General features: G+C 36.4%; 1 protein-coding gene across 1 annotated transcript; it reads right to left on the reverse strand.

Moving 5' to 3' along the window:
* Window positions 1-7818: 7818 nt before the first annotated feature.
* LOC145672498 (uncharacterized) lies at window positions 7819-8535 on the reverse strand. Its single transcript, XM_081741662.1, has one exon. The coding sequence runs from the start codon at window positions 8533-8535 to the stop codon at window positions 7819-7821; it is 717 nt and encodes a 238-aa protein (XP_081597788.1).
* Between the last annotated feature and the right edge of the window lie 18442 nt (window positions 8536-26977).

Below are 26977 nucleotides of genomic sequence, written 5' to 3' on the forward strand. Positions count from 1 at the left end.
GGAAAACGACCATTAGGAAGACCTAGGCACAGATGGGAGGACAATATTAAGATGGATCTTGCAGAAATAGGAATTCAAACTAGAAACTGGATCCAGTTGACTAAGGACAGAAGTCATTTAAGAGCTTTAGTGAAGGCGATATTGAACCTCCGGGTTCCATAGGCGGCCGAGTTAGATAGCTAGTTATCCTAACTTTATCGAAGAATATTGTATAGTACATATACTGTATTTTTCTCCAGAAATAATCGTAAATTAAAAGTGAAATTTTTACATTCTTAATTTCTTACTAGTTCACCGTAAAAATTACAGTAGAGAACGAAATACATGGATTAAAAAATTCTATTTTCATTATGACAAGAGAGTCAGAAAATAATAAATGGTCCTTTCTTCATTAAAAGAAGTACTCTTTGAGAACTGCAGCTCTTCGTCTGACAGCATTCTTCCCCTCAATCTATCTTTGAAAAGCAGCCTTCTTTCAAATAAAAATCATCAAATATAGAACCTGCTTGACTAATGAACATTTAAAACCCTGCCTTTGTTTGTGATTGACAAACCCACAAACCATTTTTTTCTCAATTCTCAGAAGAAATGCAGTGTCATCTTTCAAGTTAAAAAAAAAAAGTTATTGAAAAAATGCGTATTTTTAGTGCTTCTTGTCTATCTTTAAAAATAATAATTTCATGTATATTATTAACGTAATGAACTAATACAAGACTACAGTATGAGAAAACTAGCTGTGGTAGATCAACAAACATTCTTACAGTCTGAAGTAGATCGCTGAATCAAAAAGATTGGCCAACCCTATCTTTTGATATGCCATCTGACCATTTTCGATGGTACGTACAATATTTCAAAAATTCTCTTTTAAAAATTAAAATATTTCTCGCTGCTTAAAAGTTTTAATTTGATTTTCAAGTCTCCACCCTCACTCCCACCTGTCTCTTCGTGGCTAAGTGAGTAAAGCTAGGTTGCCATGCTCCAAGAATCTTGTAGCTGTCATTGAAAAACCTTGCAACCGTACAATATTTCTCTATGTAAACATAATCTTGAAAGGGACATGCAACATTTTTTTTTTTTTTTTTTTTTTATCTTGCAAGAAGTCAAACCATGTTCAACTTTCTGGGTAGTGGCGGCTTTGGTGAGTAGGCCGGGTAGGCACGGAGCTATCCAAAAATTTTGAAAATATATATAAACGTTAAAAGATACAATAAAGAATAAATATATTTTCCACTTTTTATATTAATGGTAGATAATTATTTAACAAATAGCATCAACCACTACTGTAAAAGTAATTTCTTACTGTCATTAATCAATCAAATGTGTATATGTATCAAATGTATCAAATATGTATAAGTGAGGGAGCGGGCCTACCCAAAATTAAAATCTTAAAGCCGCCCCTGTTTCTAGGGGGTTCTTCCCAGTTGCGGACGCTGCTCTTATCTGTTAAAATCTTTCCCAGTTGCGGACACACAGGTGTTGCTTGGAATTTCCATGACTCGATTACGAAGCAACCAGAATTGTTAGTCCCAATTGCGGACACGTGCGGGAAAAGAGGTCAGATCTATTGATAACAAGCAGCAACGTTGCCACATTTTTCATTTCATTACATTTACTACCCTGCCCTCAGCAACGAGAATGACTTTTTGTTGCAAGAATACAATTTGCTAATAAGAGATTCATTCAGGGGTGTAGCTAGTAAGTTCTTATAGGGGCATGACTTTTTCAGGGGCCTTAGCCTTTCTACAATGTCGAAATAAAATTCTCCTCACAAATTTTTAGTGAGGAGAATTTTATTTCAAAAAATAAGATGGGAACCGCACCCACACACAAGGATTTCGTACCCTCTATGCAACTTCCCTTTACACTTAACCAGGCTTAAGACTGGCAGTATCAATGTTGAAACTATTGGCACTGGCGTGTTTACAAGTTGCAGGAGAATAGCCACTGTCGAATATTATGCCTATATGAGAATGAGCTTGCAGTTTTCTTTTGTCAGGTATTGAATTATATACTATATTTACACAAATCCTTTATATACAGTATTTATACAAAGCTACTCAAGTCTCTGAACATATGCTATGCATCTCAAACATTTGTTGATGTTACCAGTATCCTGAAATTCCGTAAGAATTCTATGCATTCTTTTGTCTAATAGTATTGCCAATTTCTTTCTTCTTTTCCCGCCAATTTTTAAATCCAAACGATCGTACAGAAAGTCGCTGTGCCGAACTTCATCGTTGAGAACTCGGTTCAGACGTGCAGAAAAGTCTGTTGCGGGCCCGCAGCAGACTCGTGCGGGCATCTCAGCCCAACCACTTCACATAGACATAGAAAACTTCATTTTATTTTCAGCTGCAGTTAAATGAAGATAGAAATTGAAAGAAGAAAACGTGCTGTTTTTGTACACTTAGCCAGTAAAATCCTAAGCAAGAAACAGAGACGATACTGGGTCCATCCGTATGTAAGCTCGCGACTGCTTAAAGGTGAATTTTCTTCCATGTTTATTGATTTGCGCAATGACGAAGAAAAGACCTTTAATTATTTTCGCATGAGCATCACTTCATTTGATGAACTCTTATCGAAAATAAGTGATAAAATTAAAGCAGAAGATACTTTCATGAGACTTGCGATACCACCAATTGAAATGTTGGCTGTTACATTAATGAGTTGATTTTGAGTTTAACGTCCCGTTCAGCAGCGAGGCTATATGAGACGTGGACCTACTGATTAACGTGGAATCCGAACCACATGAGCTCCCGACGAGAATCGAACCCGCGTCTCCCACGCCAAAGTCGGGTACGCTAACCTCTTAGCCACGGAGGAGCTCTGGCTGTTACATTAAGGTAAGTTAATTATGTTAACTAATTGTCGTTTGTAAGAGCACAGAAAGTTAAACATTCGGAGACCTATTCATAGACATTTTCAGACGTTATTAGCAGCCACTGGCGTAGTTTAACAATTGCGTGACTAGTTTCGATTTTTTGACATAGTTGGTGGCTTTAAATTAAAAATAAGACATTTATTTGAGACTTCCCGAATATCCCGCTCAAGAGGGGGCGTTTCAATAATAGTAAAATTTTCCTTTATTTATTCACAAATTACCGAATGTGAGGATTCGCTTCAGTTAGAGATGTAAAATTCGGCATATAAACTCATATTAAAAATAATGGAGCACAGGTTTCAGCGTCTTTGAAAATTTTCTCTTGCAGGGGAGATGGGGGATTTCTATAGTAGTGGGATCCGGTGGCTCAGTGATAGTGTGTTCACCTCTGGTTCGATCCCAGCTTGCGTCAAGTAGGCTTTGTGGTGCGAGAAGCACCGTGTGCGTGAGTTTTCTCGGGGTTCTCCCGTTTCCTCCCACTTTATTCATTCCACCATTTCATTCATTTAGCATCATCATCATTATTTCCTTTAGCCTACCCGGTATAATCGTGCAACGTAAAACTCAAGGATTTAATTTCATTCCTATAGTAGTGACATTTCCCGTTATATATCGAGAAAGTATAGGACTCGCTTAGATTGGAGATGTGAAATTCTTAATGTAAACTCTTAAATAAAAATAATGGATTTAGTGTTTCCGAATAATCCATTTCTAAGGTGAGAAAAAGGAAACATTTTTATAATTGTGACATTTAACGATAGAAGGTTTTGAGGAAATCCCCAATACGTGTAGCACACCAAAAGGAGGCAACGCAGCAAACGGAAGCAAAAACAGATGGGCTGATTATTTTGTAAGCGACATAGGTAGAGTTCCATGGCAAGATAACTTTGTTTAAGTTGTTCTTTATGTAAGAAAACATTCAGTTGTTATCTCTAGAAAAGCAACGACGTGCACAATATTATCAATTGCACGAGAAACAAAAAATATTTCTGTTACATCTCGAGCATGCTTTTTTTATTTTTTAACCACATGAGTACCCTGATACCCTGATGTTCAACAATTTTCGTGTTAACTCTATTTTTTCTTTTTTTTTTAATTTAGTACATTACCAAATAAAGACAACAATTGTCAGCCGAAAAACGATGTTTTTTTCTTTCTTTTCTGTTCTGCTATTATGTTGATGGTTGTTTTGGACTTCAGCGTCCCTTTTGAGCACAGAAGCTATATAATACGTGACCTCGACCCAAGAGCGCCCATGTTGTGGTTTTCAAGGGGGGGCAAATATAAGCGACTTTTCAAATATAGTTTCATTTTTTGCTGCAACTTATGTAAAAATTCTATTGGGTTTTCGATATTCCCAAGTACAATTTCCTCTTGGGGGGGTGACAAATGCCCCACCTTGCCCCCCCTGATGGGCACCCTTGCCTCGACCTAAAGTATAATGCAACGTACGTTATAAACAGTCGGTTCATTCCGGAGTGAGTGACAAGAAATCTCATCAAAGAAATTGCATTAACAATAAAGGCTTTTTCTCCAAGCGTATTTCTTGTCTATTGTTATCACAAAAAAGTATTCACAGCCTCTCTGCTGGAAAGGGACGCTAAACGAAAATCAAATGTAAACACTACATGAATATTAGATTTTTACATTGAAAAGTAGTAATAATACATACCAATGCTGTTTTTTTCTTCTTCTGTTATTTCATTAAATTTCTCACATAAGGTTTCACACACCTTATTCCCGTTTTTTATTTCTATCTCTATACATTTCGCACTTTAAATTCCATATCTCGTGATATTGTTGTATTTCGTTAATGAATAGTTATTCATTCAGTTCTTCGCTTTCCATTTCTCCGGGCGCGGGAAAGTCTGCACGTGTGGCTTGCCTCATTGCCAGCAATGGTTTTCCGACCCGCAACACCTGTGCGGACACGCTGCGAGCCAGAAGTCCCCGCAACTCAACTTTTGCTCGCTGCGGGCCCGCAGCAGAGTCGTGCGGGAAAGTCTGCACGTGTGGCATGAATGATATGAACCAATGTATTTCCGGCCCGCAACAGACTCGCAGCAGACTCGTGCGGGCGTCTCAGCCCAACCACTTCACATAGACATAGAAAACAGCTCATTTTATTTTCAGCTGCAGTTAAATGAAGATAGAAATTGAAAGAAGAAAACGTGCTGTTTTTGTACACTTAGCCAGTAAAATCCTAAGCAAGAAACAGAGACGATACTGGGTTCATCCATACGTAAGCTCACGACTGCATAAGGTGAATTTTCTTCCATGTTTATTGACTTGCGAAATGACGAAGAAAAGTTCTTTAATTATTTTCGCATGAGCATCACTTCATTTGATGAACTTTTATCGAAAATAAGTGATAAAATTAAAGCAGAAGATACTTTCATGAGACTAGCGATACCACCAATTGAAATATTGGCTGTTACATTAATGAGTTGATTTTGAGTTTAACCTTTCGTTCAGCAGCGAGGCTATATGAGACGTGGTCCTACTGATTAACGTGGAATCCGAACCATAAGAGGTCCCAACGGGAATTGAACCCGCGCCTCCCACGCCAAAGGCGTGTACGCTAACCGCTTAGCCACGGAGGAGCTCTGGCTGTTACATTAAGGTAAGTTAATTATGTTAACTAATTATCATTTGTAAGAGCACAGAAAGTTAAACATTCGGAGACCTATTCATAGACATTTTCAAATGTTATTAGCGGCCACTGGCATAGTTTAACAATTGCGTGACTAATTTCGATTTTTTTGACATAGTTGGTGGCTTTAAATTAAAAATTAGACATTTTTTTAGACTTCCCGAATATCCCGCTCAAGAGGGGGCGTTTCAATAATAGTAAAATTTCCCTTTATTTATTCATAAATTACCGAATGTGAGGATTCGCTTCAATTAGAGATATAAAATTCGCTATGTAAACTCATAATAAAAATAATGGAGCACAGGTTTCAGCGTCTTTGAAAATTTTCTCTTGAAGGGGAGATGGGGGATTTCTATATTAGTGGGGTCCGGTGGCTCAGTGATAGAGTGTCCACCTCTGGTTCGATCCCAGCTTGCGTCAAGTGGGCTGTGTGGTGCGAGAAGCACCGTGTGCGTGAGTTTTCTCGGGGTTCTCCCGTTTCCTTCCACTTTTATCATTGCACCATTTCATTCATTTATCATCATTATTTCCTTTAGCCTACCCGGTATAATCGTGCGACGTAAAACGCAAGGATTTCATTTCATTCCTATAGTAGTGACATTTCCCGTTATATATTGAGAAAGCGTTCAATATGAGGACTCGCTTAGATTGGAGATGTGAAATTCTTAATGTAAACTCTTAAATAAAAATAATGGATTTAGTGTTTCCGAATAATCCATTTCTAAGGTGAGAAAAAGGAAACATTTTTATAATTGTGACATTTAACGATAGAAGGTTTTGAGGAAATTCTCAATTGCCTCCTTGTAGCACACCACAAGGAGGCAATGCAGCAAACGGAAGCAGAAACAGATGGGCTGATTATTTTGTAAGCGACCTAGGTAGAGTTCCATGGCAAGATAACTTTGTTTAAATTGTTCTTTATGTAAAAAAAAAAAAAAAAAAAAAAATCAGTTGTTATCTCTAGAATAGCAACGACGTGCACAATATTATGAATTGTACGAGAAACACAAATATTTCTGCTACATCTCGAGTATGCTTTTTATTTTTTTAACATGAGTGCCCTGATGTTTAACAATTTTCGTGTTAACTCTTTTTTTTTTTAATAGTACATTAATAAATAAAGACAACAATTATCAACCGAAAAACGATGTTTTTTCTTTCTTTTCTGTTCTGCTATTATGTTGATGGTTGTTTTGGACTTCAGCGTCCTTTTTGAGCAGAGAGGCTATATAATACGTGACCTTGACCTAAAGTATAATGCAACGTACGTTATAAACAGTCGGTTCATTCTGGAGTGAGTGACAAGAAATCTTATCAAAGAAACTGTTAAAGGCTTGTTCTCCAAGCGTATTTGTTTATTCTTATCACAAAAAAGTATTCATAGCGTCGCTGCTGGAAAGGGACGCTCGACGAAAATCAAGTGTAAATACTACATGAATATTAGATTTTTACATTGAAAAGTAATAATAATACATACCAATGCTGTTTTTTTCTTCTTCAGTTTTTACATTAAATTTCTCACATAAGGTTTCACACACCTTATTCCACGCATCTCGTTTTTTTTCTTTTTTTTTATTTCTATATCTATACATTTCGCACTTTAAATTCCATATCTTGTATTTTTGTATTTCGTTAATGAATAATTCTTCATTCAGTTCTTCGCTTTCCATTTCTGCGGGCGCGGGAAAGTCTGCACGTGTGGCTTGACTCATTGCCAGCAATGGTTTTCCGACCCGCTACACCTGTGCGGACTCGCTGCGAGCCAGCAGTCCCCGCAACTTAATTTTCGCCCGCTGCGGGCCCGCAGCAGAGTCGTGCGGGAAAGTCTGCACGTCTGGCATGAATGATAAGAACCAATGTATTTCCGGCTCGCGCGGGTCCGCAACAGAGTTTTCTGTTGCGGGCCCGCAACAGACTTTTCTGCACGTCTGAACCGAGACTAACTCTGAGACATTTGGGTGTGCTTTGTTTGTAATAGAACGCAGTCTGTTGTGCCAGCCTTCGAGTGCGTTGTTCGTCCTGTGCCATGTGTTATGGAGTTCCAAATCTCTGTAGTAAAAGTCGAGTTCTCCAACCACTGGACGACGAAATAATCATACAATTTATTGTTGCATGGTGTGTCTTCTTGAATACACAGCCAACCATCAACGACTTTATCTAGTGGCAAGTGTGCCAAAGCAGCACACATTCTAATGCACAACCTAATCTCATCATCATTTGTGTACTCTTGTATAAACCCTACTCCTTGCACTTTTCTTCATAGGCACTGGTTGAAATGAAAATTTCATCCTTTAACCTGCGCTTCTGGAAATACATACCGCAATGCGTTTATGGATGACTCTTCGAAGTCAACCATTATCCATTCCGGTTTCCACTCAGGGACTTGTTCCTTAATTCCTGCGAAAAGTCTCTCGTATATTTGCTGTCTTTTGCTTGGCAGAGGAGCAAACACAATCGGAACAATATTGGTTTCTTCACTGCTGCTACCAGTGTCGGCATGCACTGTATAAAGCTTGGCAAACTGTTTGCTGCACGTTTTGAATGTTCCATCGATAAAAAACACTTTACAACTTGCAAGAATATTTCTTCCATTTCTGCTAGCAAATGCCAGTAACCTGTCTTCGCCTGCACCATCTAAAAGAAGAAAATTGAATCCATCTCGGAAATGAAGAATATCAGAAGAAAGTTCAATATCCTGAGCTGTTTTACACGATGTGTTTCCTGATTGATTCCTGCAGCGGTAAAGGCAAGACTTTAAAGAAGAATACTGCGACACGTTAGCCACCAAATCATAACCCTGGTCATATAAATCAGCGAACTCTTCTTTATATATTTTCCAAGTAGGTTGATCTTCTTCCCGGACTCGCTTTTTTGCGCTGGATATTTTCTTCTTTACTTCAGCTACTGCAACGTCCGGTAGACACGAATATTGTGGAACCCAGAGCACAACATTGTCTTTCGTTGACATTCGCCCTTTGCAACCTTTGGATTTGTCGTACATGCAAGCCCAAGTGACACTTCCATTTTTATTCCTCCTGTCGAAAGAGAAGTTATTTAAATTTATTAGTTTTGCATGATAATTTACTTAATTACTTGTTATGAAATTACTTAATTCCTTGTTTTAGAAGTCATTAACAAAAGCTTGTAGTTTGCAGAATATTAGTTGATTAAATATTTAATCATAATCGACTGTTTCGCACACGCTCATCGACGAGGAATATTTAGCGTCCGAGGAAAATTTGTTACATAGATTCATTAAGAAGATCAATTTCTCAACGTAATTGCACGCAAACTCCTAGCCTAAACTTTCGTGAGAAACTATATGAGACATAATTATGCATGTTAATGTAGAATCAAAATCTTATGATGAATAATAAAAGGAGAGTAATAAAATGAAATTTAGTGGGAAGGTTCATTTCCATGAAAAACTGAACAATACACAACGTAATAACTTCAACTATAGGTTCATTCTACATGTAAAGTAGAAAAAAAAAAACATGGAGGAAAAAATAGTGCCTCCGGAAATGTGACGTTAAAAAAATCCACTAACGCGAATAGGAGAACCTCTGAAATATGTTTCCTTTTGAACAAAACATAACTCAAAGAGATGAACGACGCGGCTATGCAGAAACGATTAACTTTATACTATGATTCTACTCAAAGCGTTCCTATTTTCATAATTCTTGTTAATTAGATAGAGCTCATCCCGAAGATTCATTAAAACCACTGAAACGTGATTTTCAAATGTAATAATAATAATAATAAATTAAGTGGCCTTTTTAAAAATAACTACAAGCTTTTGTCAATGACTTCTAAAACAAGGAATTAAGTAATTTCAAAACAAGTAATTAAGTAAATTATCATGCAAAACTAATAAATTTAAATAACTTCTCTTTCGACAGGAGGAATAAAAATAAAAGTGTTATTTTGGGCTAGCATCTACGAAACTTTCCCTCACTAACAATTTGCTGGGGTAAATGAAATTAAATAATGCACAAATCTGCAAAATAATTACAGGAATTCGGATGTAATTTACATGTATTTCATATGTAATTAATGAATGAACTAGTGGTTAGCAGTATCTCTAATATTACATGAAAATGTGGCAACGCTGCTGCTTGTTATCAATAGATCTTACCTCTTCTCCTGCATGCGTCCGCAATTGGGACTAACAAGTCTAGTTGCATCGTAATCGAGGTATGCAAATTCCAAACAACACCTGTGCGTCCGCAACTGGGAATGATTTTAACAGATAAGAGCAGCGTCCGCAACTGGGACGTCCGCAATTGGCACGGATTCGTTTCTAGGTCGTCTTGCTTGCTACCTGCTATAGCGCTTCCACTGACTAAACAAAAAAAAGCAGTTTAGCTCCTTCTGAATCGACGGATTATTTTGGACATGAAGGGGAATCGCGCCAAGATACACGTTTTTGACGAGAAGGTTCACTATTTGTCCACTAGAGTGCAGTGTTGCATGGGTGGAGATATCTTTGTTGCTTTGTTGTGGACATACTCCTCAATTTGTAAATAAAAAACTTTCTTCCCTTAATTTGTACATAAGAATTAATACATCAGACAAACTTTCTTCCCTTAATTTGTACATAAGCATTAATACATCAGACAAACTTTCTTCCCTTTATATGTAAATAAAAATTAGTACATCAGGAAAACTTTCTTACCTTAATTTGTAAATAAGAATTAAACATCAGACAAATTTTCTTCCCTTAATTTGTAAATAAGAATTAATACATGAGACAAACTTTCTTCCCTTAATTTGTAAATAAGAATTAGTACATCAGGAAAACTTTTTTCCCTTAATTTGTAAATAAGAATTAATACATTAGGCAAATTTTCTTCCCTTAATTCGTACATAAGAATTAATACATGAGACAAACTTTCTTCCCTTAATTTGTAAATAAGAATTAATACATGAGACAAACTTTCTTCCCTTAATTTGTAAATAAGAATTAATACATCAGGAAAACTTTCTTCCCTTAATTTGTAAATAAGAATTAATACATCAGGCAAACTTTCTTCCCTTAATTCGTATATAAGAATTAATACATCAGACAAACTTTCTTCCCTTAATTTGTAAATAAGAATTAGTACATCAGGCAAACTTTCTTCCCTTAATTTGTAAATAAGAATTAGTACATCAGGCAAACTTTCTTCCCTTAATTTGTACATAAGAATTAGTACATCAGACAAACTTTCATCCCTTAATTTGTACGTAAGAATTAGTACAGGCAAACTTTCTTCCCTTAATTTGTAAACAAGAATTAGTACATCAGGCAAACTTTCTTCCAATAATTTGTACATAAGAATTAGTACATCAGGCAAACTTTCTTCCCTTAATTTGTACATAAGCATTAATACATCAGACAACTTTCTTCCCTTAATTTGTACATAAGAATTAATACATCAGACAAAATTTCTTCCCTTAATTTGTAAATAAGAATTAGTACATCAGGCGAACTTTCTTCCCTTCATTTGTACATAAGATTTAGTACATCAGACAAACTTTCTTCCCTTAATTTGTACATAAGAATTATTACAGCAGGCAAACTTTCTTCCCTTAATTTGTGCATAAGAATTATTACAGCAGGCAAACTTTCTTCCCTTAATTTGTACATAAGAATTAATACATCAGACAAACTTTCTTTCCTTAATTTGTACATAAGAATTATTACAACAGGCAAACTTTCTTCCCTTAATTTGTACATAAGAATTAATACATCAGACAAACTTTCTTCCCTTAATTTGTAAACAAGAATTAGTACATCAGGCAAACTTTCTTCCAATAATTTGTACATAAGAATTAGTACATCAGGCAAACTTTCTTCCCTTAATTTGTACATAAACATTAATACATCAGACAACTTTCTTCCCTTAATTTGTACATAAGCATTAATACATCAGACAAACTTTCTTCCCTTAATTTGTACATAAGAATTATTACAGCAGGCAAACTTTCTTCCCTTAATTTGTACATAAGAATTAGTACATCAGCAAACTTTCTTCCATTTTTTGTATATAAGAATTAGTACATGAGGCAAGATTTCTTCCCTTAATTTGTAGCGATAAAATTCTAATTCTTTTCGATGCGACTTCTCGTAAGAGTTTCCATTAAAAATAATGAAACATTCTGATATATGATTGATCAATGGGGCTTTATTAAAAGGAAACAAAACTTTATGGTTTTCATCTACAATCGGTTACGTGCTATTTGTTCGCGTAAGATATCTGAACTATAAACATTACGTTCCGCTTAAGTTTCAGCATAACAATATACAGTATGTTACCATGGTAAGTCAAACTGGGTTAACCGAGATCCGTAGCTTAGTCCTGTAATCCAGCTGTCTTGGCAGCAAGATACAGTGTGATAGACAAGGACTTGTTTTGCACGAACTAATCTTGCATGATACATTGGGCTCAGTTACATCGGTTTGTATGTGTATCCGCATATCTCATCGGACTAAACTTACAACATGACTCGGAACTCACTTATACTTACAGTATGTTAAATGATCTGTATTGAGCATAAAAATCTAAAACAAAAATAAATTAGTTAAATAAATCTAGGAAGCTTGAAAAGGGGCAAAGAGAAATTACAAGTAAATTAGTAGAAACGTCCGTTCTTCGCACATGAAGAATAAGGTTTCATAATATAAAACCGAAAATTTGAATATTATTGAGGTTGCCTCCTTTCTCCCCCCTTAGAAGCGGAATTGTCGAAAACGATGCAGAGGCGCGCAACCAGATAATTTTGTTGGGAGGGGTTCAACCCCTGGAGGGGGGTCCAATACTACAAGCCACAAAGTCTATGCAAGGGCGCCGATTTCTCTGTAAATTTGGGGGGGGGTCATCCAGATGCAGAAGGGATATATGAGGATTTTAAGACAAATTGCATTCAAATTATACCAAATATCATATATTCATAAATACAATATGAGGAGGCCCGCATGAGCTTTGAGGGCCCGGGCCCCCTCGGCCCCCCAGGAGCGGCGCCCTTGAGTCTATGTAGTATCAAGTGAGTATTATTTTGCACCTAAATAAACGCCACCTATATTTTCAGAAAAAAAAACATGATAGCACTAGATTGTTTTTATGAAACAAAGAGATCAACTTGTCATGCTACATCAATCATTTCATGTTAAATAATATATATAGTTTTATTGAGAAAGTGTATAAATGTTTGTTGAGTTAGGGAATTTGGGAGAGTCAGGACCCGGTGGAACCCCCCTTCGGATGCTTAGATGCACCTCTGACCCTGCAAAACTCTTCTCTCATTTTCAATGAAAAGTTTAAATACCCGAATTCACACCTCCAATTTTAAAGAATCCTCGCGTTGGACATTTTCTAAATAGAGAAACAGAAACTTCAATATTATAGAATTTGCTCTCTAACAAAGGAATTATAGTAAACGCTGAAACGCGTGCTCAATTATCTTTAATCAGAAATGTGTATGCTGAATTTAATCTCCCTAACTTCGGTGCTTCGTTAGGTACTCTATTGTTGGCAAATAAATTCAATCCCCCTCTTAGGATACGCATTTCAATATATATATATATATATATATAAACTGTCATATCCCTTGCTTCTGTGACAAAATGAGATTTTTATCCGTATCTCATATTTCTACCTGGTAGTATCGTCTGAATGCTAATGAGTGAACACATTTACTCTTTTATATAGTACAGTCTAGGGATGGCCAATTCCGGAATTTTTACTTTTCGGAATTCAAAAAGTAAAATCGGAAAATTTCCAGAATTGAAAAAGTTCCGAATTTCGGAAAAATTTGGCCATCCCTAGTACAGTCAATGCCGGATTTACATATAAGCTAAACAAGCTAAAGTTAGGGGCCTCTCTCTCTTGGAGGGTCCCGAAAAATACAACGCTAAAAACAGGATGTATATTTCCAAAATCTAATATAAAAACAAATAAAATAAAATCTATATTCAGCAACTATGTTTTCTGTTGTGTAAGCTCCTATGATGTAAATAATGGGGCCCCTTCCTGATAGCCTGCTCCCTAAAATGTTAGTAGTCTGCTCATTTCTGTATATAAGGTGCCTACGTTCTGAGTTAACTGGTTGCATGATGTACTCAGAGATATATGATGCACCAAAAAAAAAAAAAAAAAAAAAAAAGCGTCAATTTGTGATTGACAAAGCCCAGTTGAGGTATAAAGGGCATCATTACTTCCAATAGTTTAGGGCCTAATTTCGTCAACAATTTGACGAAGGGTCGTATCTCAAAATCTCACTCTTTCAGACATAAAGAAAGAAATAATAATTACGTGAACAGGAAGGCAGTTGAATATGCAATAACTTGTCATCTATTTCAGATAATTATGTGGAATTATTGATCAATTATTGCATATTTAACTTTTTCCTCCTCTGTGAAATTATATTTCTTTCTTTATGTCTGAAAAAGTGAGATTTTGAGATACGACCCTTCGTCAAATTGTTGACGATTTAACCTAAATCCGGCTCTGAGTACAGTGGAGACTAAGATTTCGAATTTTACACATTAGGTTTGCTAAATCATATACTCGTACTATGTTTATTCGAATTTTGAACTAGATTTATGATACAAATGACAAAAGTTTCCAAAAGTTTCAATAAGTTTAACTTTAATTTCTCATTTATGATGGATCCTGAAAAGTTAAACATTTTTTAAAGCTTATTCAGTACGATATTTAACAAAGTCTTTGTATTTATTAAAGCGTTCGTTAAGGCTCGATATTCCAATGTTTGTTTTCGAATAAATATTTAAGGGTTTAGATGTTTTAAACGTCTGTGTACAAACAAAAAATTGAACATTTTAGTTGTATTTGAATGATGTTAATAAAGATTTAAACTGTTTTAATAAACGTTTCAGGTTTTATTAAACGTCTAAGCAATTTTAGTCAACGTTTGACCTGTTTTTAATAGTCGTTTGAGTGATTTTAGAAACTTTTGAGCTATTTTTTAGTAAATGTCTAAATGATTTTAGGAACTGTTTGAGCTATTTTAGTAAAGTTTAAGCGATTTTACTGAACGTCTTAATGATTTTAGCAAAGATTTGAGCTATTTTAATAAATGTTTAAGCTAGTTTTGTGAATACTTAAACATTCACAAGGCAATGGTTAATAGAACATACAGACATATTTTACTAATAGATGTTTAAGTATACTAAGAAAATAATTAGCTAATTAAATGATTCAGAAAACTTACTTTAAAATTGTAGAATGTTTTAACGTTTAAATGTTTGTTTGGCATCACTAAGAACTATTTCTCAAAAATATGCAAGTGTTTGAAAGTGTATCTAAATATTTACATTGAATTCGTCGAAGAACTTCTCAGAGATGTTCATTATACTGTAAAATGTGATTGTAACGAATGTCAGCATAATGAAATGTTCTAAATTGCGAACTTACTTTCAGGCTTCTTCACTTCTCGCTATTTACTCTTCTGTTAAAATATGTCACTTTAACGAATTTTGAACTTTCAGTATAATGATTATAACTTTCGCTTTTTGAACGTTTTTACAATTTTTTTTTTTTTTTTTAAATATGATTGAAAATAATCCTGTTTTTGGTATGTGTGTGTGTGTGTTGTACTTTATTTTGCGGTATCTACTGGCCGGATCTGAACAAAAATTTCGTAAGCAAATAGACCGTGATTTAAGAAATAAATATCACTATATTTGGTGGCCGCCCTTGACCAGGAACGGGTTCGGGTATGGTACTTTATTTCTTGATAACTATTGGCTGGATTTGAATCTAATTTGTAAACAAGTAGTGCACCGTCTAAAGAATAAAATTGCTGTATTTGGTGGCCAGCTCGGCCAGGGACAGCCTCGAATCGGCTTGATTTGCATGTGGTACTTTATTTCTCAGTAACTACTGGCCAGATTTGAACTAAATTTATTAGGCGAAGAACCAAGGCCGAGCTTGGCCATGGACAGATTAGGCCCGACAACAGAAGCTGAGAGTTCCACAGCTTTGCACGCTGGGAGTTTTTGACTTCCATTCAGCTCGGCTTGCATAATATGAATATTTTTTATTGCATTATTTTAAGTTTCCAGTGGACATACCAGTCGCTGACATTCTGGATGATTTGAAAGAGTTGAAATCACCAGTTCGTAAAGTCAAGCAAAATTACTTCAAATAAGGGGAAGAGCAAAATCAACGATTATGTGTTGTTTGCCACGACTCGATTTTTGTGTTGTTTGCCACGGTATTGTTCTCTCTGATTTATCTTATATCATAATCATGAAGATTTATAAAAAATCGACTCATAAACTGAGGGTTGCCAGATGACCATATTATAATAAACATAATAGATACATACAATACAAACGGTCCAAAACACGGTTACTGCTTCTATTCCGTAACCATAGTTTTAAGTATTCATTAGACATTTCTCTCCAAAAGGTATTTTAGGAGTGTTTTAGTTTATTCTCAAAATTCAAATTATATCTGAATGTTCCATTTCGTATCCTCTGACTGTCCGTTAGCTATTTTAGTGGATTTAGCCTATGTTTTTGCTTCTTTGACATTAGACAGAACTCGATCGCTTATTAATTTATGTTTCAATGAGTTTGTATAGGATAATTCTATAACTATTCTATCAGGTCTTGTTTCCATATTGTACTAACACACAAAAATACTGAGCAAAGCTGTGATAATATGTAAAAAAAAAAAAAAAAAAAAAAAAAAAAACTATCACATAACAGTTCCAATACAATAACTGTGTCTTCATCAGACTTCCACTAATTCTGGCTGCTTGAGAGTTGGTCATCACTTATATACTCTCCGGAGATCAACTTTTAATTAGGCCCCGTTCATTCATTAAAAAGTAACACTTGTGTGGCTTTCACTTTCACTTTTTAGCTGCACACGTGTCCAATTAAAAGTTTACTTTTTTCGCTGGATACATTCTGTCCTCTAATTATCCTTATTTTCCTCATTAATTTTTCCTCTTTCTTTCTTCTTCCTTTTCATTTCTTCTTCTTTAAGCAGAATCTTCTCCCACTCTTTATTTATCGAGAATCCTGCATTCCAATTCATCACCTTGTCTCCTGCCTTCATAATCTCCCTGGCTTCCTTCCATTTTCTCACCAAAGTTCTGTCCTCTACTTCTATGACTTCTGCTCCTTCCCACCCTATCTTGTGGTTTGTCTCTTTCTGATGCTTGTATATCGCATTGTTGTCCCTTTTCAATCTTACATCATCCTGGTGCTGTTTTATCCTTTCTTGCATTTTCTTTTTTGTTTCTCCTATGTAAATTTTGTTACACACAAGTAGAGCGTTTACTTCTGGTGCGCTAGGGCCCTGGTTCGATTCCAGCTCAGTACAAGTGGACTTCATGATGGACAAACACCGTGTGCGTGGGTATCCTCATGGTTCTTCCGTTTCCTCCCACTTTATTAATTCCACCATTGCATTCTTTTTTCATCATCATCGTCTCCTTTAGCTTAGCAGAACTGTGGGACGTGGAACTGAAAGAATGCAATGGTGTAGCCTAATGATAAATACGCAAAACCCACTTCGTGCGAGCTGGAATCTAATCGGAGATCCAAAGCAGCAGAGGTGAATGCTTTACCACTAAGTCACGTTACAAAATGTCAACTGTAACACGTCTTTCCTTACTTCAACTATAGGTTGGTGGGCAACATGGAAATTTTAAAACTTTTCTCTTCCTTGGGAGAGCTGTTTTATACTTTGATAGGGTCTCTTCTTCGTAAATGTTAATTTACGAAGCTCGAAGTTGATGTCATATAGCCCTTCTACTATTTCTAACCCGTTTCTAATATCCCACAGCAGGCTTTCTATAGAATTAATATACTAGAGAATTTATGCACCCAGAAGCATGAAATAAAGTGATAATTATAATTCCACATCATATTTGGTTCTTAATCCTAGGCCGCTCCTATAAGAATGCAGAATGCTTTGTAGTGGACAAACACCGTATGCGCGAGTTTTCTCGGGATTCTTCTGTTTCCTCACATTTTCTTCAATACACATTTTTACATTCATTCTCATCATCATCATATCTTTTACCTTACATGACATAATCGTGGGATGTAAACCTGAAATATTTCACTTATTTTTCTTAAACATATAAAGTCCAGTTCTTTAGTCGTGTAGCATAACAAAAAATAGAACATTGTGTAACAGGTGTGATATAAATTACTCCAATTTATCAATTATATATTAGTCCAGTCAACGTACGGAAAAAAGACACCTTACCTTGAACAAATTGCAATAGAAATTAAACATGCTCCAAAATGATGCTGAGCACATTCTAAGCAAACCTGAAAAAGTTCTCAAGAATATTTAATCTGGAAGATCGTTAAATCTAATATGGCCGCCGTTGGTGGTCATTTACGGCAGACATAATAACAAACGAAGTAATTACGCGACTTTGTAACAAAATTACAGACTCAACATCCCTAATAAAAGTTGTTCACCACTATGTGTCCTTTCGAATGAGGTATTGAACATACCTCTAATATACAGGGTGTCTCAAAAGTCCCCTGATATAGGGTAACTCTGTTATTATCAGAGTTACAACAAAATGTAAGAGGGGAAACCGTCTCCAAATATGTTGTTTTCAATCTAAAGTGAAGTATTTTTTTTTAATTAAACGAGCCGTTTGTGCTTTACAGTCTTTATGCGCCCAATGTTAAATGAATATGCAACGTTGCCGGGAGGTCGATAAGTTTTGTAAGAGTATGATGAATGACACGTTAGCGTAAAAGACAGTAGCTTCATTCTCTTATGTTGTGGGTTCCGGTAAATGTCTACGTTGCATTTTCATTTAACATTTGGCGTATAAAGAGTGTATAGCCCAAACGGCTCGTCCGATTAAAAAAAAAAAAAATCCTTCACTAGATTGAAAACATCATATTTGAAGACAGATTTCCCCTGTTACATTTTGTTGTAACTCTGATAATAACATTGTTATACCCTATGTCTTTTGAGACACTCTACACTTTATTCATTATCTGCACATAGTAGGCCCTTTATGCTTGTTGTAAGTGTAAATGTAACTCTGTTTGTGGTTGTTTTCAAATGGCTGAATGGTTGAATACTGAACTATAACTGATTATTTTAATTTTATTTATCTCAGAAGGAATGCCAAGGAATTCAGAAAGCGAGTGAATTACGTACGTGCAGCTGTACTGACAGCCAAATCTGAAAAAAAGTACAAGAATACCGAAAGAAAGATGTGAATTTCAGTCAAATCAAGAAGGATACGCAAACAAGAATACCGTCCGATAAGGAGACGTCTGCAAGTATTCTGCGTTCAACTTTGCCAGCATTTCATTTTGCTCTTAACTGTTTGTTTTGTGATGAGCTTGATAGATATAACGGTAAGTGGAAGGATCACTGTCTAATTCCACTAAAAGCTAATACTTTTCAAGAAACAATATTGAAATGATATGAAGAACACACTGATGGTTAGGCCATGACTGTAAACAGTTGTATTGAATATGTCAGAGATTTGTTTGCGAAAGACGCAGTGTACCACACTACTTGCAGTGTAAATTTTAGAACAGGAAAGGAAATTCCAGGAAAGATGAGAAAACAGATGTCATCAGGTGAATATGACCCGAATAGAATATGCTCAGCATCATTTTGGCGCATGTTTCATTTCTATTGCAATTTGTTCAAGGTCAATCCTTATCTTGACTGGACTAATTATATATCAATGAGAAAATGCAATTACATCAATTTACTAAGCTATTGTGATATTAATGATGATTTGTTTTCATATGTTTGGATCTTAATATTCTCTTTGAAAAGCGAGCAGCGCCGTAAGTTAGATTTTGGGCTCCCCTAGAAAAGTTGATTTGGGCCTTCCCGCAAAATTCGAAAATAGGCCCCTTCTTTCCATCTTTCCCTTACTCTATGTGGGCTCCTCGCAGCTTCTGGACCTTCCCGCACGCCCCTAGGCCTGTTCCATACATGACAAACTAATTAAGGGGACAATATTGACAAATGTCAAAGCAATACGAGTAAATATCATTTCTAGGGCACCTAATAGACATTTTTTACTGAAATGGGCCCAAGATTCATTTTTGCTTTATACACCTTTTTTGTGCTGTTTTGTTTATGTAGTGCAGTGAATCTGTTCGATGCTTCATTTATAATTTAATGTTTGTATCGTATATAGAGTACGAAAAATCTGTCTTAAAGTGGACCCCCCTAGAACGGCGGCAAGCTTCCCTGGGGGTAATTGCCCCCTTCGCCCCACAAGTTACGGCCCTGGCAGTGAGTTTAATGAGACTTCTCTGGCCCCTAAAACGAGAACACTTAAAAATTTGATCCAGGGGATCACAAACAGAGGTGCCTGGCAACCCTTCCTTTTTATCCATGTGTTCGTGAATTTTCAAGATAATGAAATCTGATAAGATCGGAATGCAAATGCTGTTGCAAAATCGTGGCAAACAATACCAAAATCGAGTCGTGGCAAACAACACGCCACCAAGTGAACGATGGTGGTGTTCCACTCAGGCCCGTATCCACGGAAGGCTAGGGGGGCGCCCCCCCTAAATTTTTACTGCCCCCCCTAAAATTTTCACGGTAGGCTTGCAAATGAACTATAATATGTTTGGGTCGGGCCACCCTAACTTCTACCGGCACCCCCCCTATATTTTTTGGCTGGCTACCGGCCTGGTTACACTTCCGTTATGTTTAGTTTATCTGGACAAAACTCCTAAAGCAAAAGAAGTTTACGGTCTGAAGTACCTATTAAGTTACGGGGTGACGGTGAAAAAGAACAAACCACGAGAATATCTACAGCGCTACTGATGGGACATAGTCAGGACACCTGTAATTCTCTCTCTCGCTGTCTCAAGTGTCCAGAACAACATCTAAGGACTATCCCCAAATGCATACGGAAGACACACACATATTACTGTAATTATCAGAGAGCCAACCCAGCAATCTTTGGGGCTATGAAGTGTTTCTGAATGAGAGAAAACGACGGCTCTAAAATAAGAAAAAAACGTGCACCATCCGCTTCTCACACTCAGGACCTCACCGCCACTGCTGAATCAACAACCACAACTGCTACAAAGATCACTCGATCTTCGAACACTTATCCGCAGAGACTCCTAACGCCATTTTATTCCGTATCAAGGAAATTCTTTAATTACGCAAAGGACATGATCTAATAGGTATCATCCAAAAGGCCAAGAAAGGGCTCCAAAGATTTACAAAGGGCACCTTCACTAAATTTCAGATATTCGTAGAAGTGCTACTCCTAGCTGGCCTGGTGGCTAGCGTGTATGCCTTTGGTCCATGTAGTCTCGTTGGGAGAGCAGGAAAAATAAAACTTCACAATCATCCATTTTCATTAATCACCCGTCTCCTTTAGTCTAAAAGATATAATCTTAGGTCATTCATTTAATAATAATAATAATAATAATAATAATAATAATAATAATAATAATAATAATAATAATAATAATAATAATAATAATAATAATAATAATAATAATAAACTTTTCTGCATTTTTCTGTTCTTTGCTAGTTGGAGGAGAGTTTATATTTATGTGTACCTTATTTAAAAAAATATTTTTGCTGGTCTTAGCATATAAAGAATAACTGCTTTCCATTTTTTAAAACAGCTAAAATATAGCTCAAACTTTATTGCACGTACTGGCAACCCCTATTTCCGTGTCCATCAGAATGAAGTAAAGATTTCAACTTAGGTGACATCTAGCGGTAAATGTTTGAACTAGTTGCGTTAACATCTACGTATCTGCAAGAGGAAAAAGTGAACCGCAGAGAGGAATGAATCAACGCTCGTTGATTCGTGATTTGAGAAATCACTTGCTTCTTTTTTACCCTTCATTTTCCTTCAACTCTTGTAACACGTAACTCATGACATTGATGGATAGTTCCAAGTGTAACATCAAGTACTCTTGCTTCTTTCAGTTTCCGTTTTATTATTCTTTCCATTTCTTCGTATACCTCATCTTACTAGATTTCAATTTTCTATCTCCCAAATACGAGTAAAATTAATAAATTGCAACTACAGTGTTACAAAAGGTTATTGATTGTGAAGAAAATTATGCATCTTTTGTTGTTATATCTTATCTTTAAAACCGATTCTTATTCTTATTCTTATTCTTATTCTTATTCTTATTATTCCTTTTAAACCACTTTTTAATTAATACACTAGCTGACAAAAATCTTACGCATGGCTGAAAATAGGCAATAGTAAGCCAATTTCATGTGGACTGACGAAAATGGGCATCACCCTTCATTTTATAGACAATTGTAATACACATAGTAGGGATGTAGTCAAGGGGTGGGTCCTGGGGGTCCGGACCTCCCGAAATCACGACTTTTCTATAAATCTAGTCTAATTTTAGGGACGATTTTACAAATTTTAATATAGTTTGTCCTCAAATTGAATTTTGACACATCCAAAAGCATTGGACTCTTCCCAAAATAAATTTCTGGCTACGTGCCTGACACATAGTCTTAAAAAGTGGTCCTTCATTTAGGATTGCCATATTTCAAAAATGAAAATCCGGGACGCTACTAAATTACGAGAATCTTTGAAATGCTCAAAACGAAAAGAAGTGTTACACTATATTAATTTACTTTCTTCCATTGGATAGAGTTGTTCAACTATTACGTAATCACATTTTTAGTCATTTTAGTTTATCTTCTCCCTAGTTAAACAAACGTAAGCAGATGATTTAACCCTCCCCCTGGTAATCATTTTTTTTTTTAATTTCTCAGGATCTGTTATGTTTCGTGGCTTTCAGAGTCTGTTTTAGCTCATTTTGGCCAATTCATATGGTACTCTTTTAATAATAACTTGCTGCAAAGTCATGTGGAAAAACAAAACAACTTGTTCTCTGCGGTTGTAGGTTGATTCAGGCAAAACTTCAATAACGTCATCGTTGTCTATCCCCTGATCAATATAATCATTTTATTAGGAAAACGGAAGGAAATTTTAAAAAAATGACCACAGATTGTCCCAGAAAGGAAGTGGAAATTAGTTGGCGCGGGTCAATGAAAACTTGACCCACGACCCACCAACCACCATGACCCACGACCTACTGGTCCACCACCCACCAAGACCCATTCTGACCCACGATCCACCTTGACTCACCACCCACCGTGACCCACCACCCACCATGAACCACTCTTATCCACTGTGACCTACTCTGATTCACCAAAATCCATCGTCATCAACTCTGACACATGATCCATGGCCTCTTCTCTACTGACTAAAGAGTTTACACTTGTAATAAAACAAGACTGTGAAATTGTCACTAATCGGAGTTTGAATTTCTAGTCAATCGCTCAAGCACCACTCTGTTACAATAACGGTGGATCTGACCTTTACGATATAAAATGGTAAAGTGTTTGTCAGTGTGGAAATTGAAACAGTTCGAGGTGGGGGGAAATTAGTGTGTGCCTAAAATATACTTGTACTAAGAGAGTATTCTTGCAAGTGTTAATTTCTGAACGCATTCCAAAAGAAACTTCTATTCGCAGGAAAATACCCCTGTATAATTGGAAAAGGTTATGGTTTCTCAGTTCACAGTATTTTTCTCACAAAAGACTTGAAAAATCAGTTTTTCATAGTGTATAAAGGTGCTCGGGTACCCTCTGTGAGAGCATCTCCATAAAGTATGTTCATAATTGTAATCACTAAAACACCACGTTAAATTTAAGTTACAAATATGCACAACTGCAATTATTATGAATATTTATTCAAAGTAGTTCACTTAAAGCAAAGAAGAGACTTATTAAAAATTAGGTACAAAGTTGAATAACACAAATAAGCCATTGGTAATACAAGCATACATTTTCCATAGCTCTTAATTTTCCACCTTAAAACAAATCTGAAATCGGGATTATTTCCTGTTGGCCTCCAGAACTTTTTCGTGGCAAATCATCCGCAGCGGAATGATGTCCATCCTTCAGCCAAAAAATAACTAGCTCGTCTACTTTGAGCTTGTCTAGCGGTGGGTCATTAATATTGATGAACAACAAGTTAGACAATGTTTGAGCATTTAGTCTATTTCTAATATGTCATCTGTAAATTCATAAGGGAAAATCCCTGTTCGCACTCTGTCGTGGAAATTGATAATACTTCTACCCGATTCTGCAACTCCTCATCGACAATCTGCTTGTTAGACTTAAGTTTTGAAATACTCAGCAAGAAGTATCATCTCTCTGTCACCATACAACATCTTTTCCATATCGACCATGTCAGTTGGCAATGTCGACTCATGGAGAACAGAAACTTCATCTACCACACCTACGATAGGGAATCTTATGCATAAATTATTGAAGCCTTTTGCGAAAATGGACGTTCAAATCAAAATACATTTCGTGCACTTCGTGATGATTTTGGTCAGCATAATCGACCAAATGTGTCAACAATCGGGAGAATTGTGCGCAAATTTCAGAAAACAGGGTCTGTAGGAAATGTGAAGACAGCTGTGCATGCTCGCCAAGTTCGTTCTGCGGAAAACATTGCTGCTGTTCGCGATAGTGTGGCAGAAGAGCCGTCAACCTGGACTCGTCGTCGTGCCCAACAATTGAACATCTCACGAACATCACTGATGCGAATTTTGAAGAAAGATTTGAATTTACACGCTTACAAGAATCAATTGACTTAAGAGCTGAAGCCTACTGACCATTTTCAGCGTCGTCAATACGCCGAATGGTTGGTTGAACAGACACAAGTGAATGGTGACTTCACAAAGAAAATCATCTTCAGCGACGAGGCACACTTTCACCTCAGTGGATTCGAAGCCGTGGCGAGCATTTGGCCGATATTTTGTTTCACACATAATTGTCATAGATTCTTCTATCATAATAAAAAAAAAAAAAAAAAAATAGTAAGATTATTCTCTGAAAACTTTGCGTTTTATTTACAATTAACATCGTGCATTGTAGTTGGACCACCCTTTATTTACTATACATTAAATGTCCTAAATATCTTGATCTATTTATTAATATTTTATGCAACCAGTTTCTTTCATATTTAACGAACTGTCTACTCAAAAAGAGGGAGTCTATGCTTTACTCGAGCCAGATTTTTCCACCGCCTTAGAGGTGCATGTGTATACAGAAAAGGAAAGTAAAAGATAATACCAAAAAGTACAGAAAGTGCTCAAGTTCAAGAGGTACACATAACAATATAGTAGGTCTGTGAAGTTGGCCTACCCAAATTATCTTACCAAATTTTATCTGCATGAGCCGTTAGTTCCTCGTTAGTTCCCGTTAGTTCTTACAAAAGTATCGTTAGTTCCGCGATTCTAAAGAAATTATACGCAGAAAACAATGGGTAGGCCAACTTTACATGTGAAGTTAGCGTACCCATCAACCTTTCCCACATTTTCCCCGTTGAATCGTTAGTTCCCGTTAGTTCTTACAAAAGTTCCGTTAGTTCCGCAATTTTAAAGAAATTATACGCAGAAAACAATGGGTAGGTCAACTTCACATGTGAAGTTGGCGTACCCAACAACCTTTCCCACATTTTTCGACATCAATCGTTACTTCCTCGATAGTTCTCGTTAGTTCTTACAAAAGTTCCGTTAGTTCCACGATTTTATACAAATTATAGCATAAAAGAATGTGTGGGTAGGCTCACTTCACATGTGAAGTTGGCGTACCCAGCAAGCTTTCCCACATTTTTCGACATGAATCGTTAGTTCCTTGTTAGTTCCCGTAAGTTCTTAGAAAAGTTCCGTTAGTTCCGCGATTTCAAAGAAATTATACGCAGAAAACAATGGGTACGCCAACTTCACATGTGAAGGCGTACCCAACAACCTTTCCCACATTTTTCGACACAAATCGTTAGTTCCTCGATAGTTCCCGTTAGTTCTTACAAAAGTTCCGTTAGTTCCACGATTTTATACAAATTATAGCATAAAAGAATGTGTGGGTAGGCTCACTTCACATGTGAAGTTGGCGTACCCAGCAAGCTTTCCCACATTTTTCGACATGAATCGTTAGTTCCTTGTTAGTTCCCGTAAGTTCTTAGAAAAGTTCCGTTAGTTCCGCGATTTTAAAGAAATTATACGCAGAAAACAATGGGTAGGTCAACTTCACATGTGAAGTTGGCGTACCCAACAACCTTTCCCACATTTTTCGACATCAATCGTTAGTTCCTCGATAGTTCTCGTTAGTTCTTACAAAAGTTCCGTTAGTTCCACGATTTTATACAAATTATAGCATAAAAGAATGTGTGGGTAGGCTCACTTCACATGTGAAGTTGGCGTACCCAGCAAGCTTTCCCACATTTTTCGACATGAATCGTTAGTTCCTTGTTAGTTCCCGTAAGTTCTTAGAAAAGTTCCGTTAGTTCCGCGATTTTAAAGAAATTATACGCAGAAAACAATGGGTACGCCAACTTCACATGTGAAGTTGGCGTACCCAACAACCTTTCCCACATTTTTCGACACAAATCGTTAGTTCCTCGTTAGTTCCCGTTAGTTCTTACAAAAGTTCCGTTAGTGTCACAATTTTACACAAATTCGAACATAAACAAAAATGTGCGGGTAGGCTAACTTCACATGTAAAGTTGGCGTACCCAACAAGCTTTCCCACATTTTTCGACATCAATCGTAAGTTCCTTGTTAGTTCTCGTTTGTTCTTAGAAAAGTACCGTTAGTTTCACGATTTTATACAAATTACAGCATAAACAAAAATGTTTGGGTAGGCTAACTTCACATGTGAAGTTGGCGTACCCAACCACATTTCCCACATTTTTCGACATTAATCGTTAGTTCCTCGATAGTTCTCGTTAGTTCTTACAAAATTTCCGTTAGTTCCACGATTTTATGCAAATTATAGCATAAAAGAATGTGTGGGTAAGCTAACTTCACATGTGAAGTTGGCGTACCGAACAAGATTTCTCACAGTTTTCGACATGAATCGTTAGTTCCTTGTTAGTTCCCGTTTGTTCTTAGAAAAGTTCCGTTAGTTCCACGATTTTATACAAATTATAGCATAAAAGAATGTGTGGGTAGGCTAACTTCACATGTTGCAGTTAGCGTACCCAACAACCTTTCCCATATTTTTCGACATAAATCGTTAGTTTCTCGTTAGTTCCCCTTAGTTCTTACAAAAGTTCCGTTAGTGTCACGATTTTACACAAATTCGAGTATAAACAAAAATGTGTGGGTAGGCTAACTTCACATGTTGTAGTTGGCGTACTCAACAACCTTTCCCATTTTTCGACATAAATCGTAAGTTCCTCGTTACTTCCCGTTAGTTCTTACAAAAGTTCCGTTAGTTCCACGATTTTATACAAATTATAGCATAAAAATGTGTGGGTAGGCTAACTTCACATGTGAAGTTGGCGTACCCAGCAAGCATTCCCACATTTTTCAACATGAATCGTTAGTTCCTTGTTAGTTCCCGTAAGTTCTTAGAAAAGTTCCGTTAGTTCCGCGATTCTAAAGA

The sequence above is a fragment of the Thermobia domestica genome, chromosome 16 (assembly GCF_964235325.1).
Source record: "Thermobia domestica chromosome 16, izTheDome1.hap1.1, whole genome shotgun sequence".
NCBI lineage: Eukaryota > Metazoa > Arthropoda > Insecta > Zygentoma > Lepismatidae > Thermobia > Thermobia domestica.

Coding starts and splice junctions, on each gene's coding strand:
- LOC145672498 (XM_081741662.1), bottom strand. CDS start 8,535: ATGTACGACAAATCCAAAGGTTGCAAAGGGCGAATGTCAACGAAAGAC.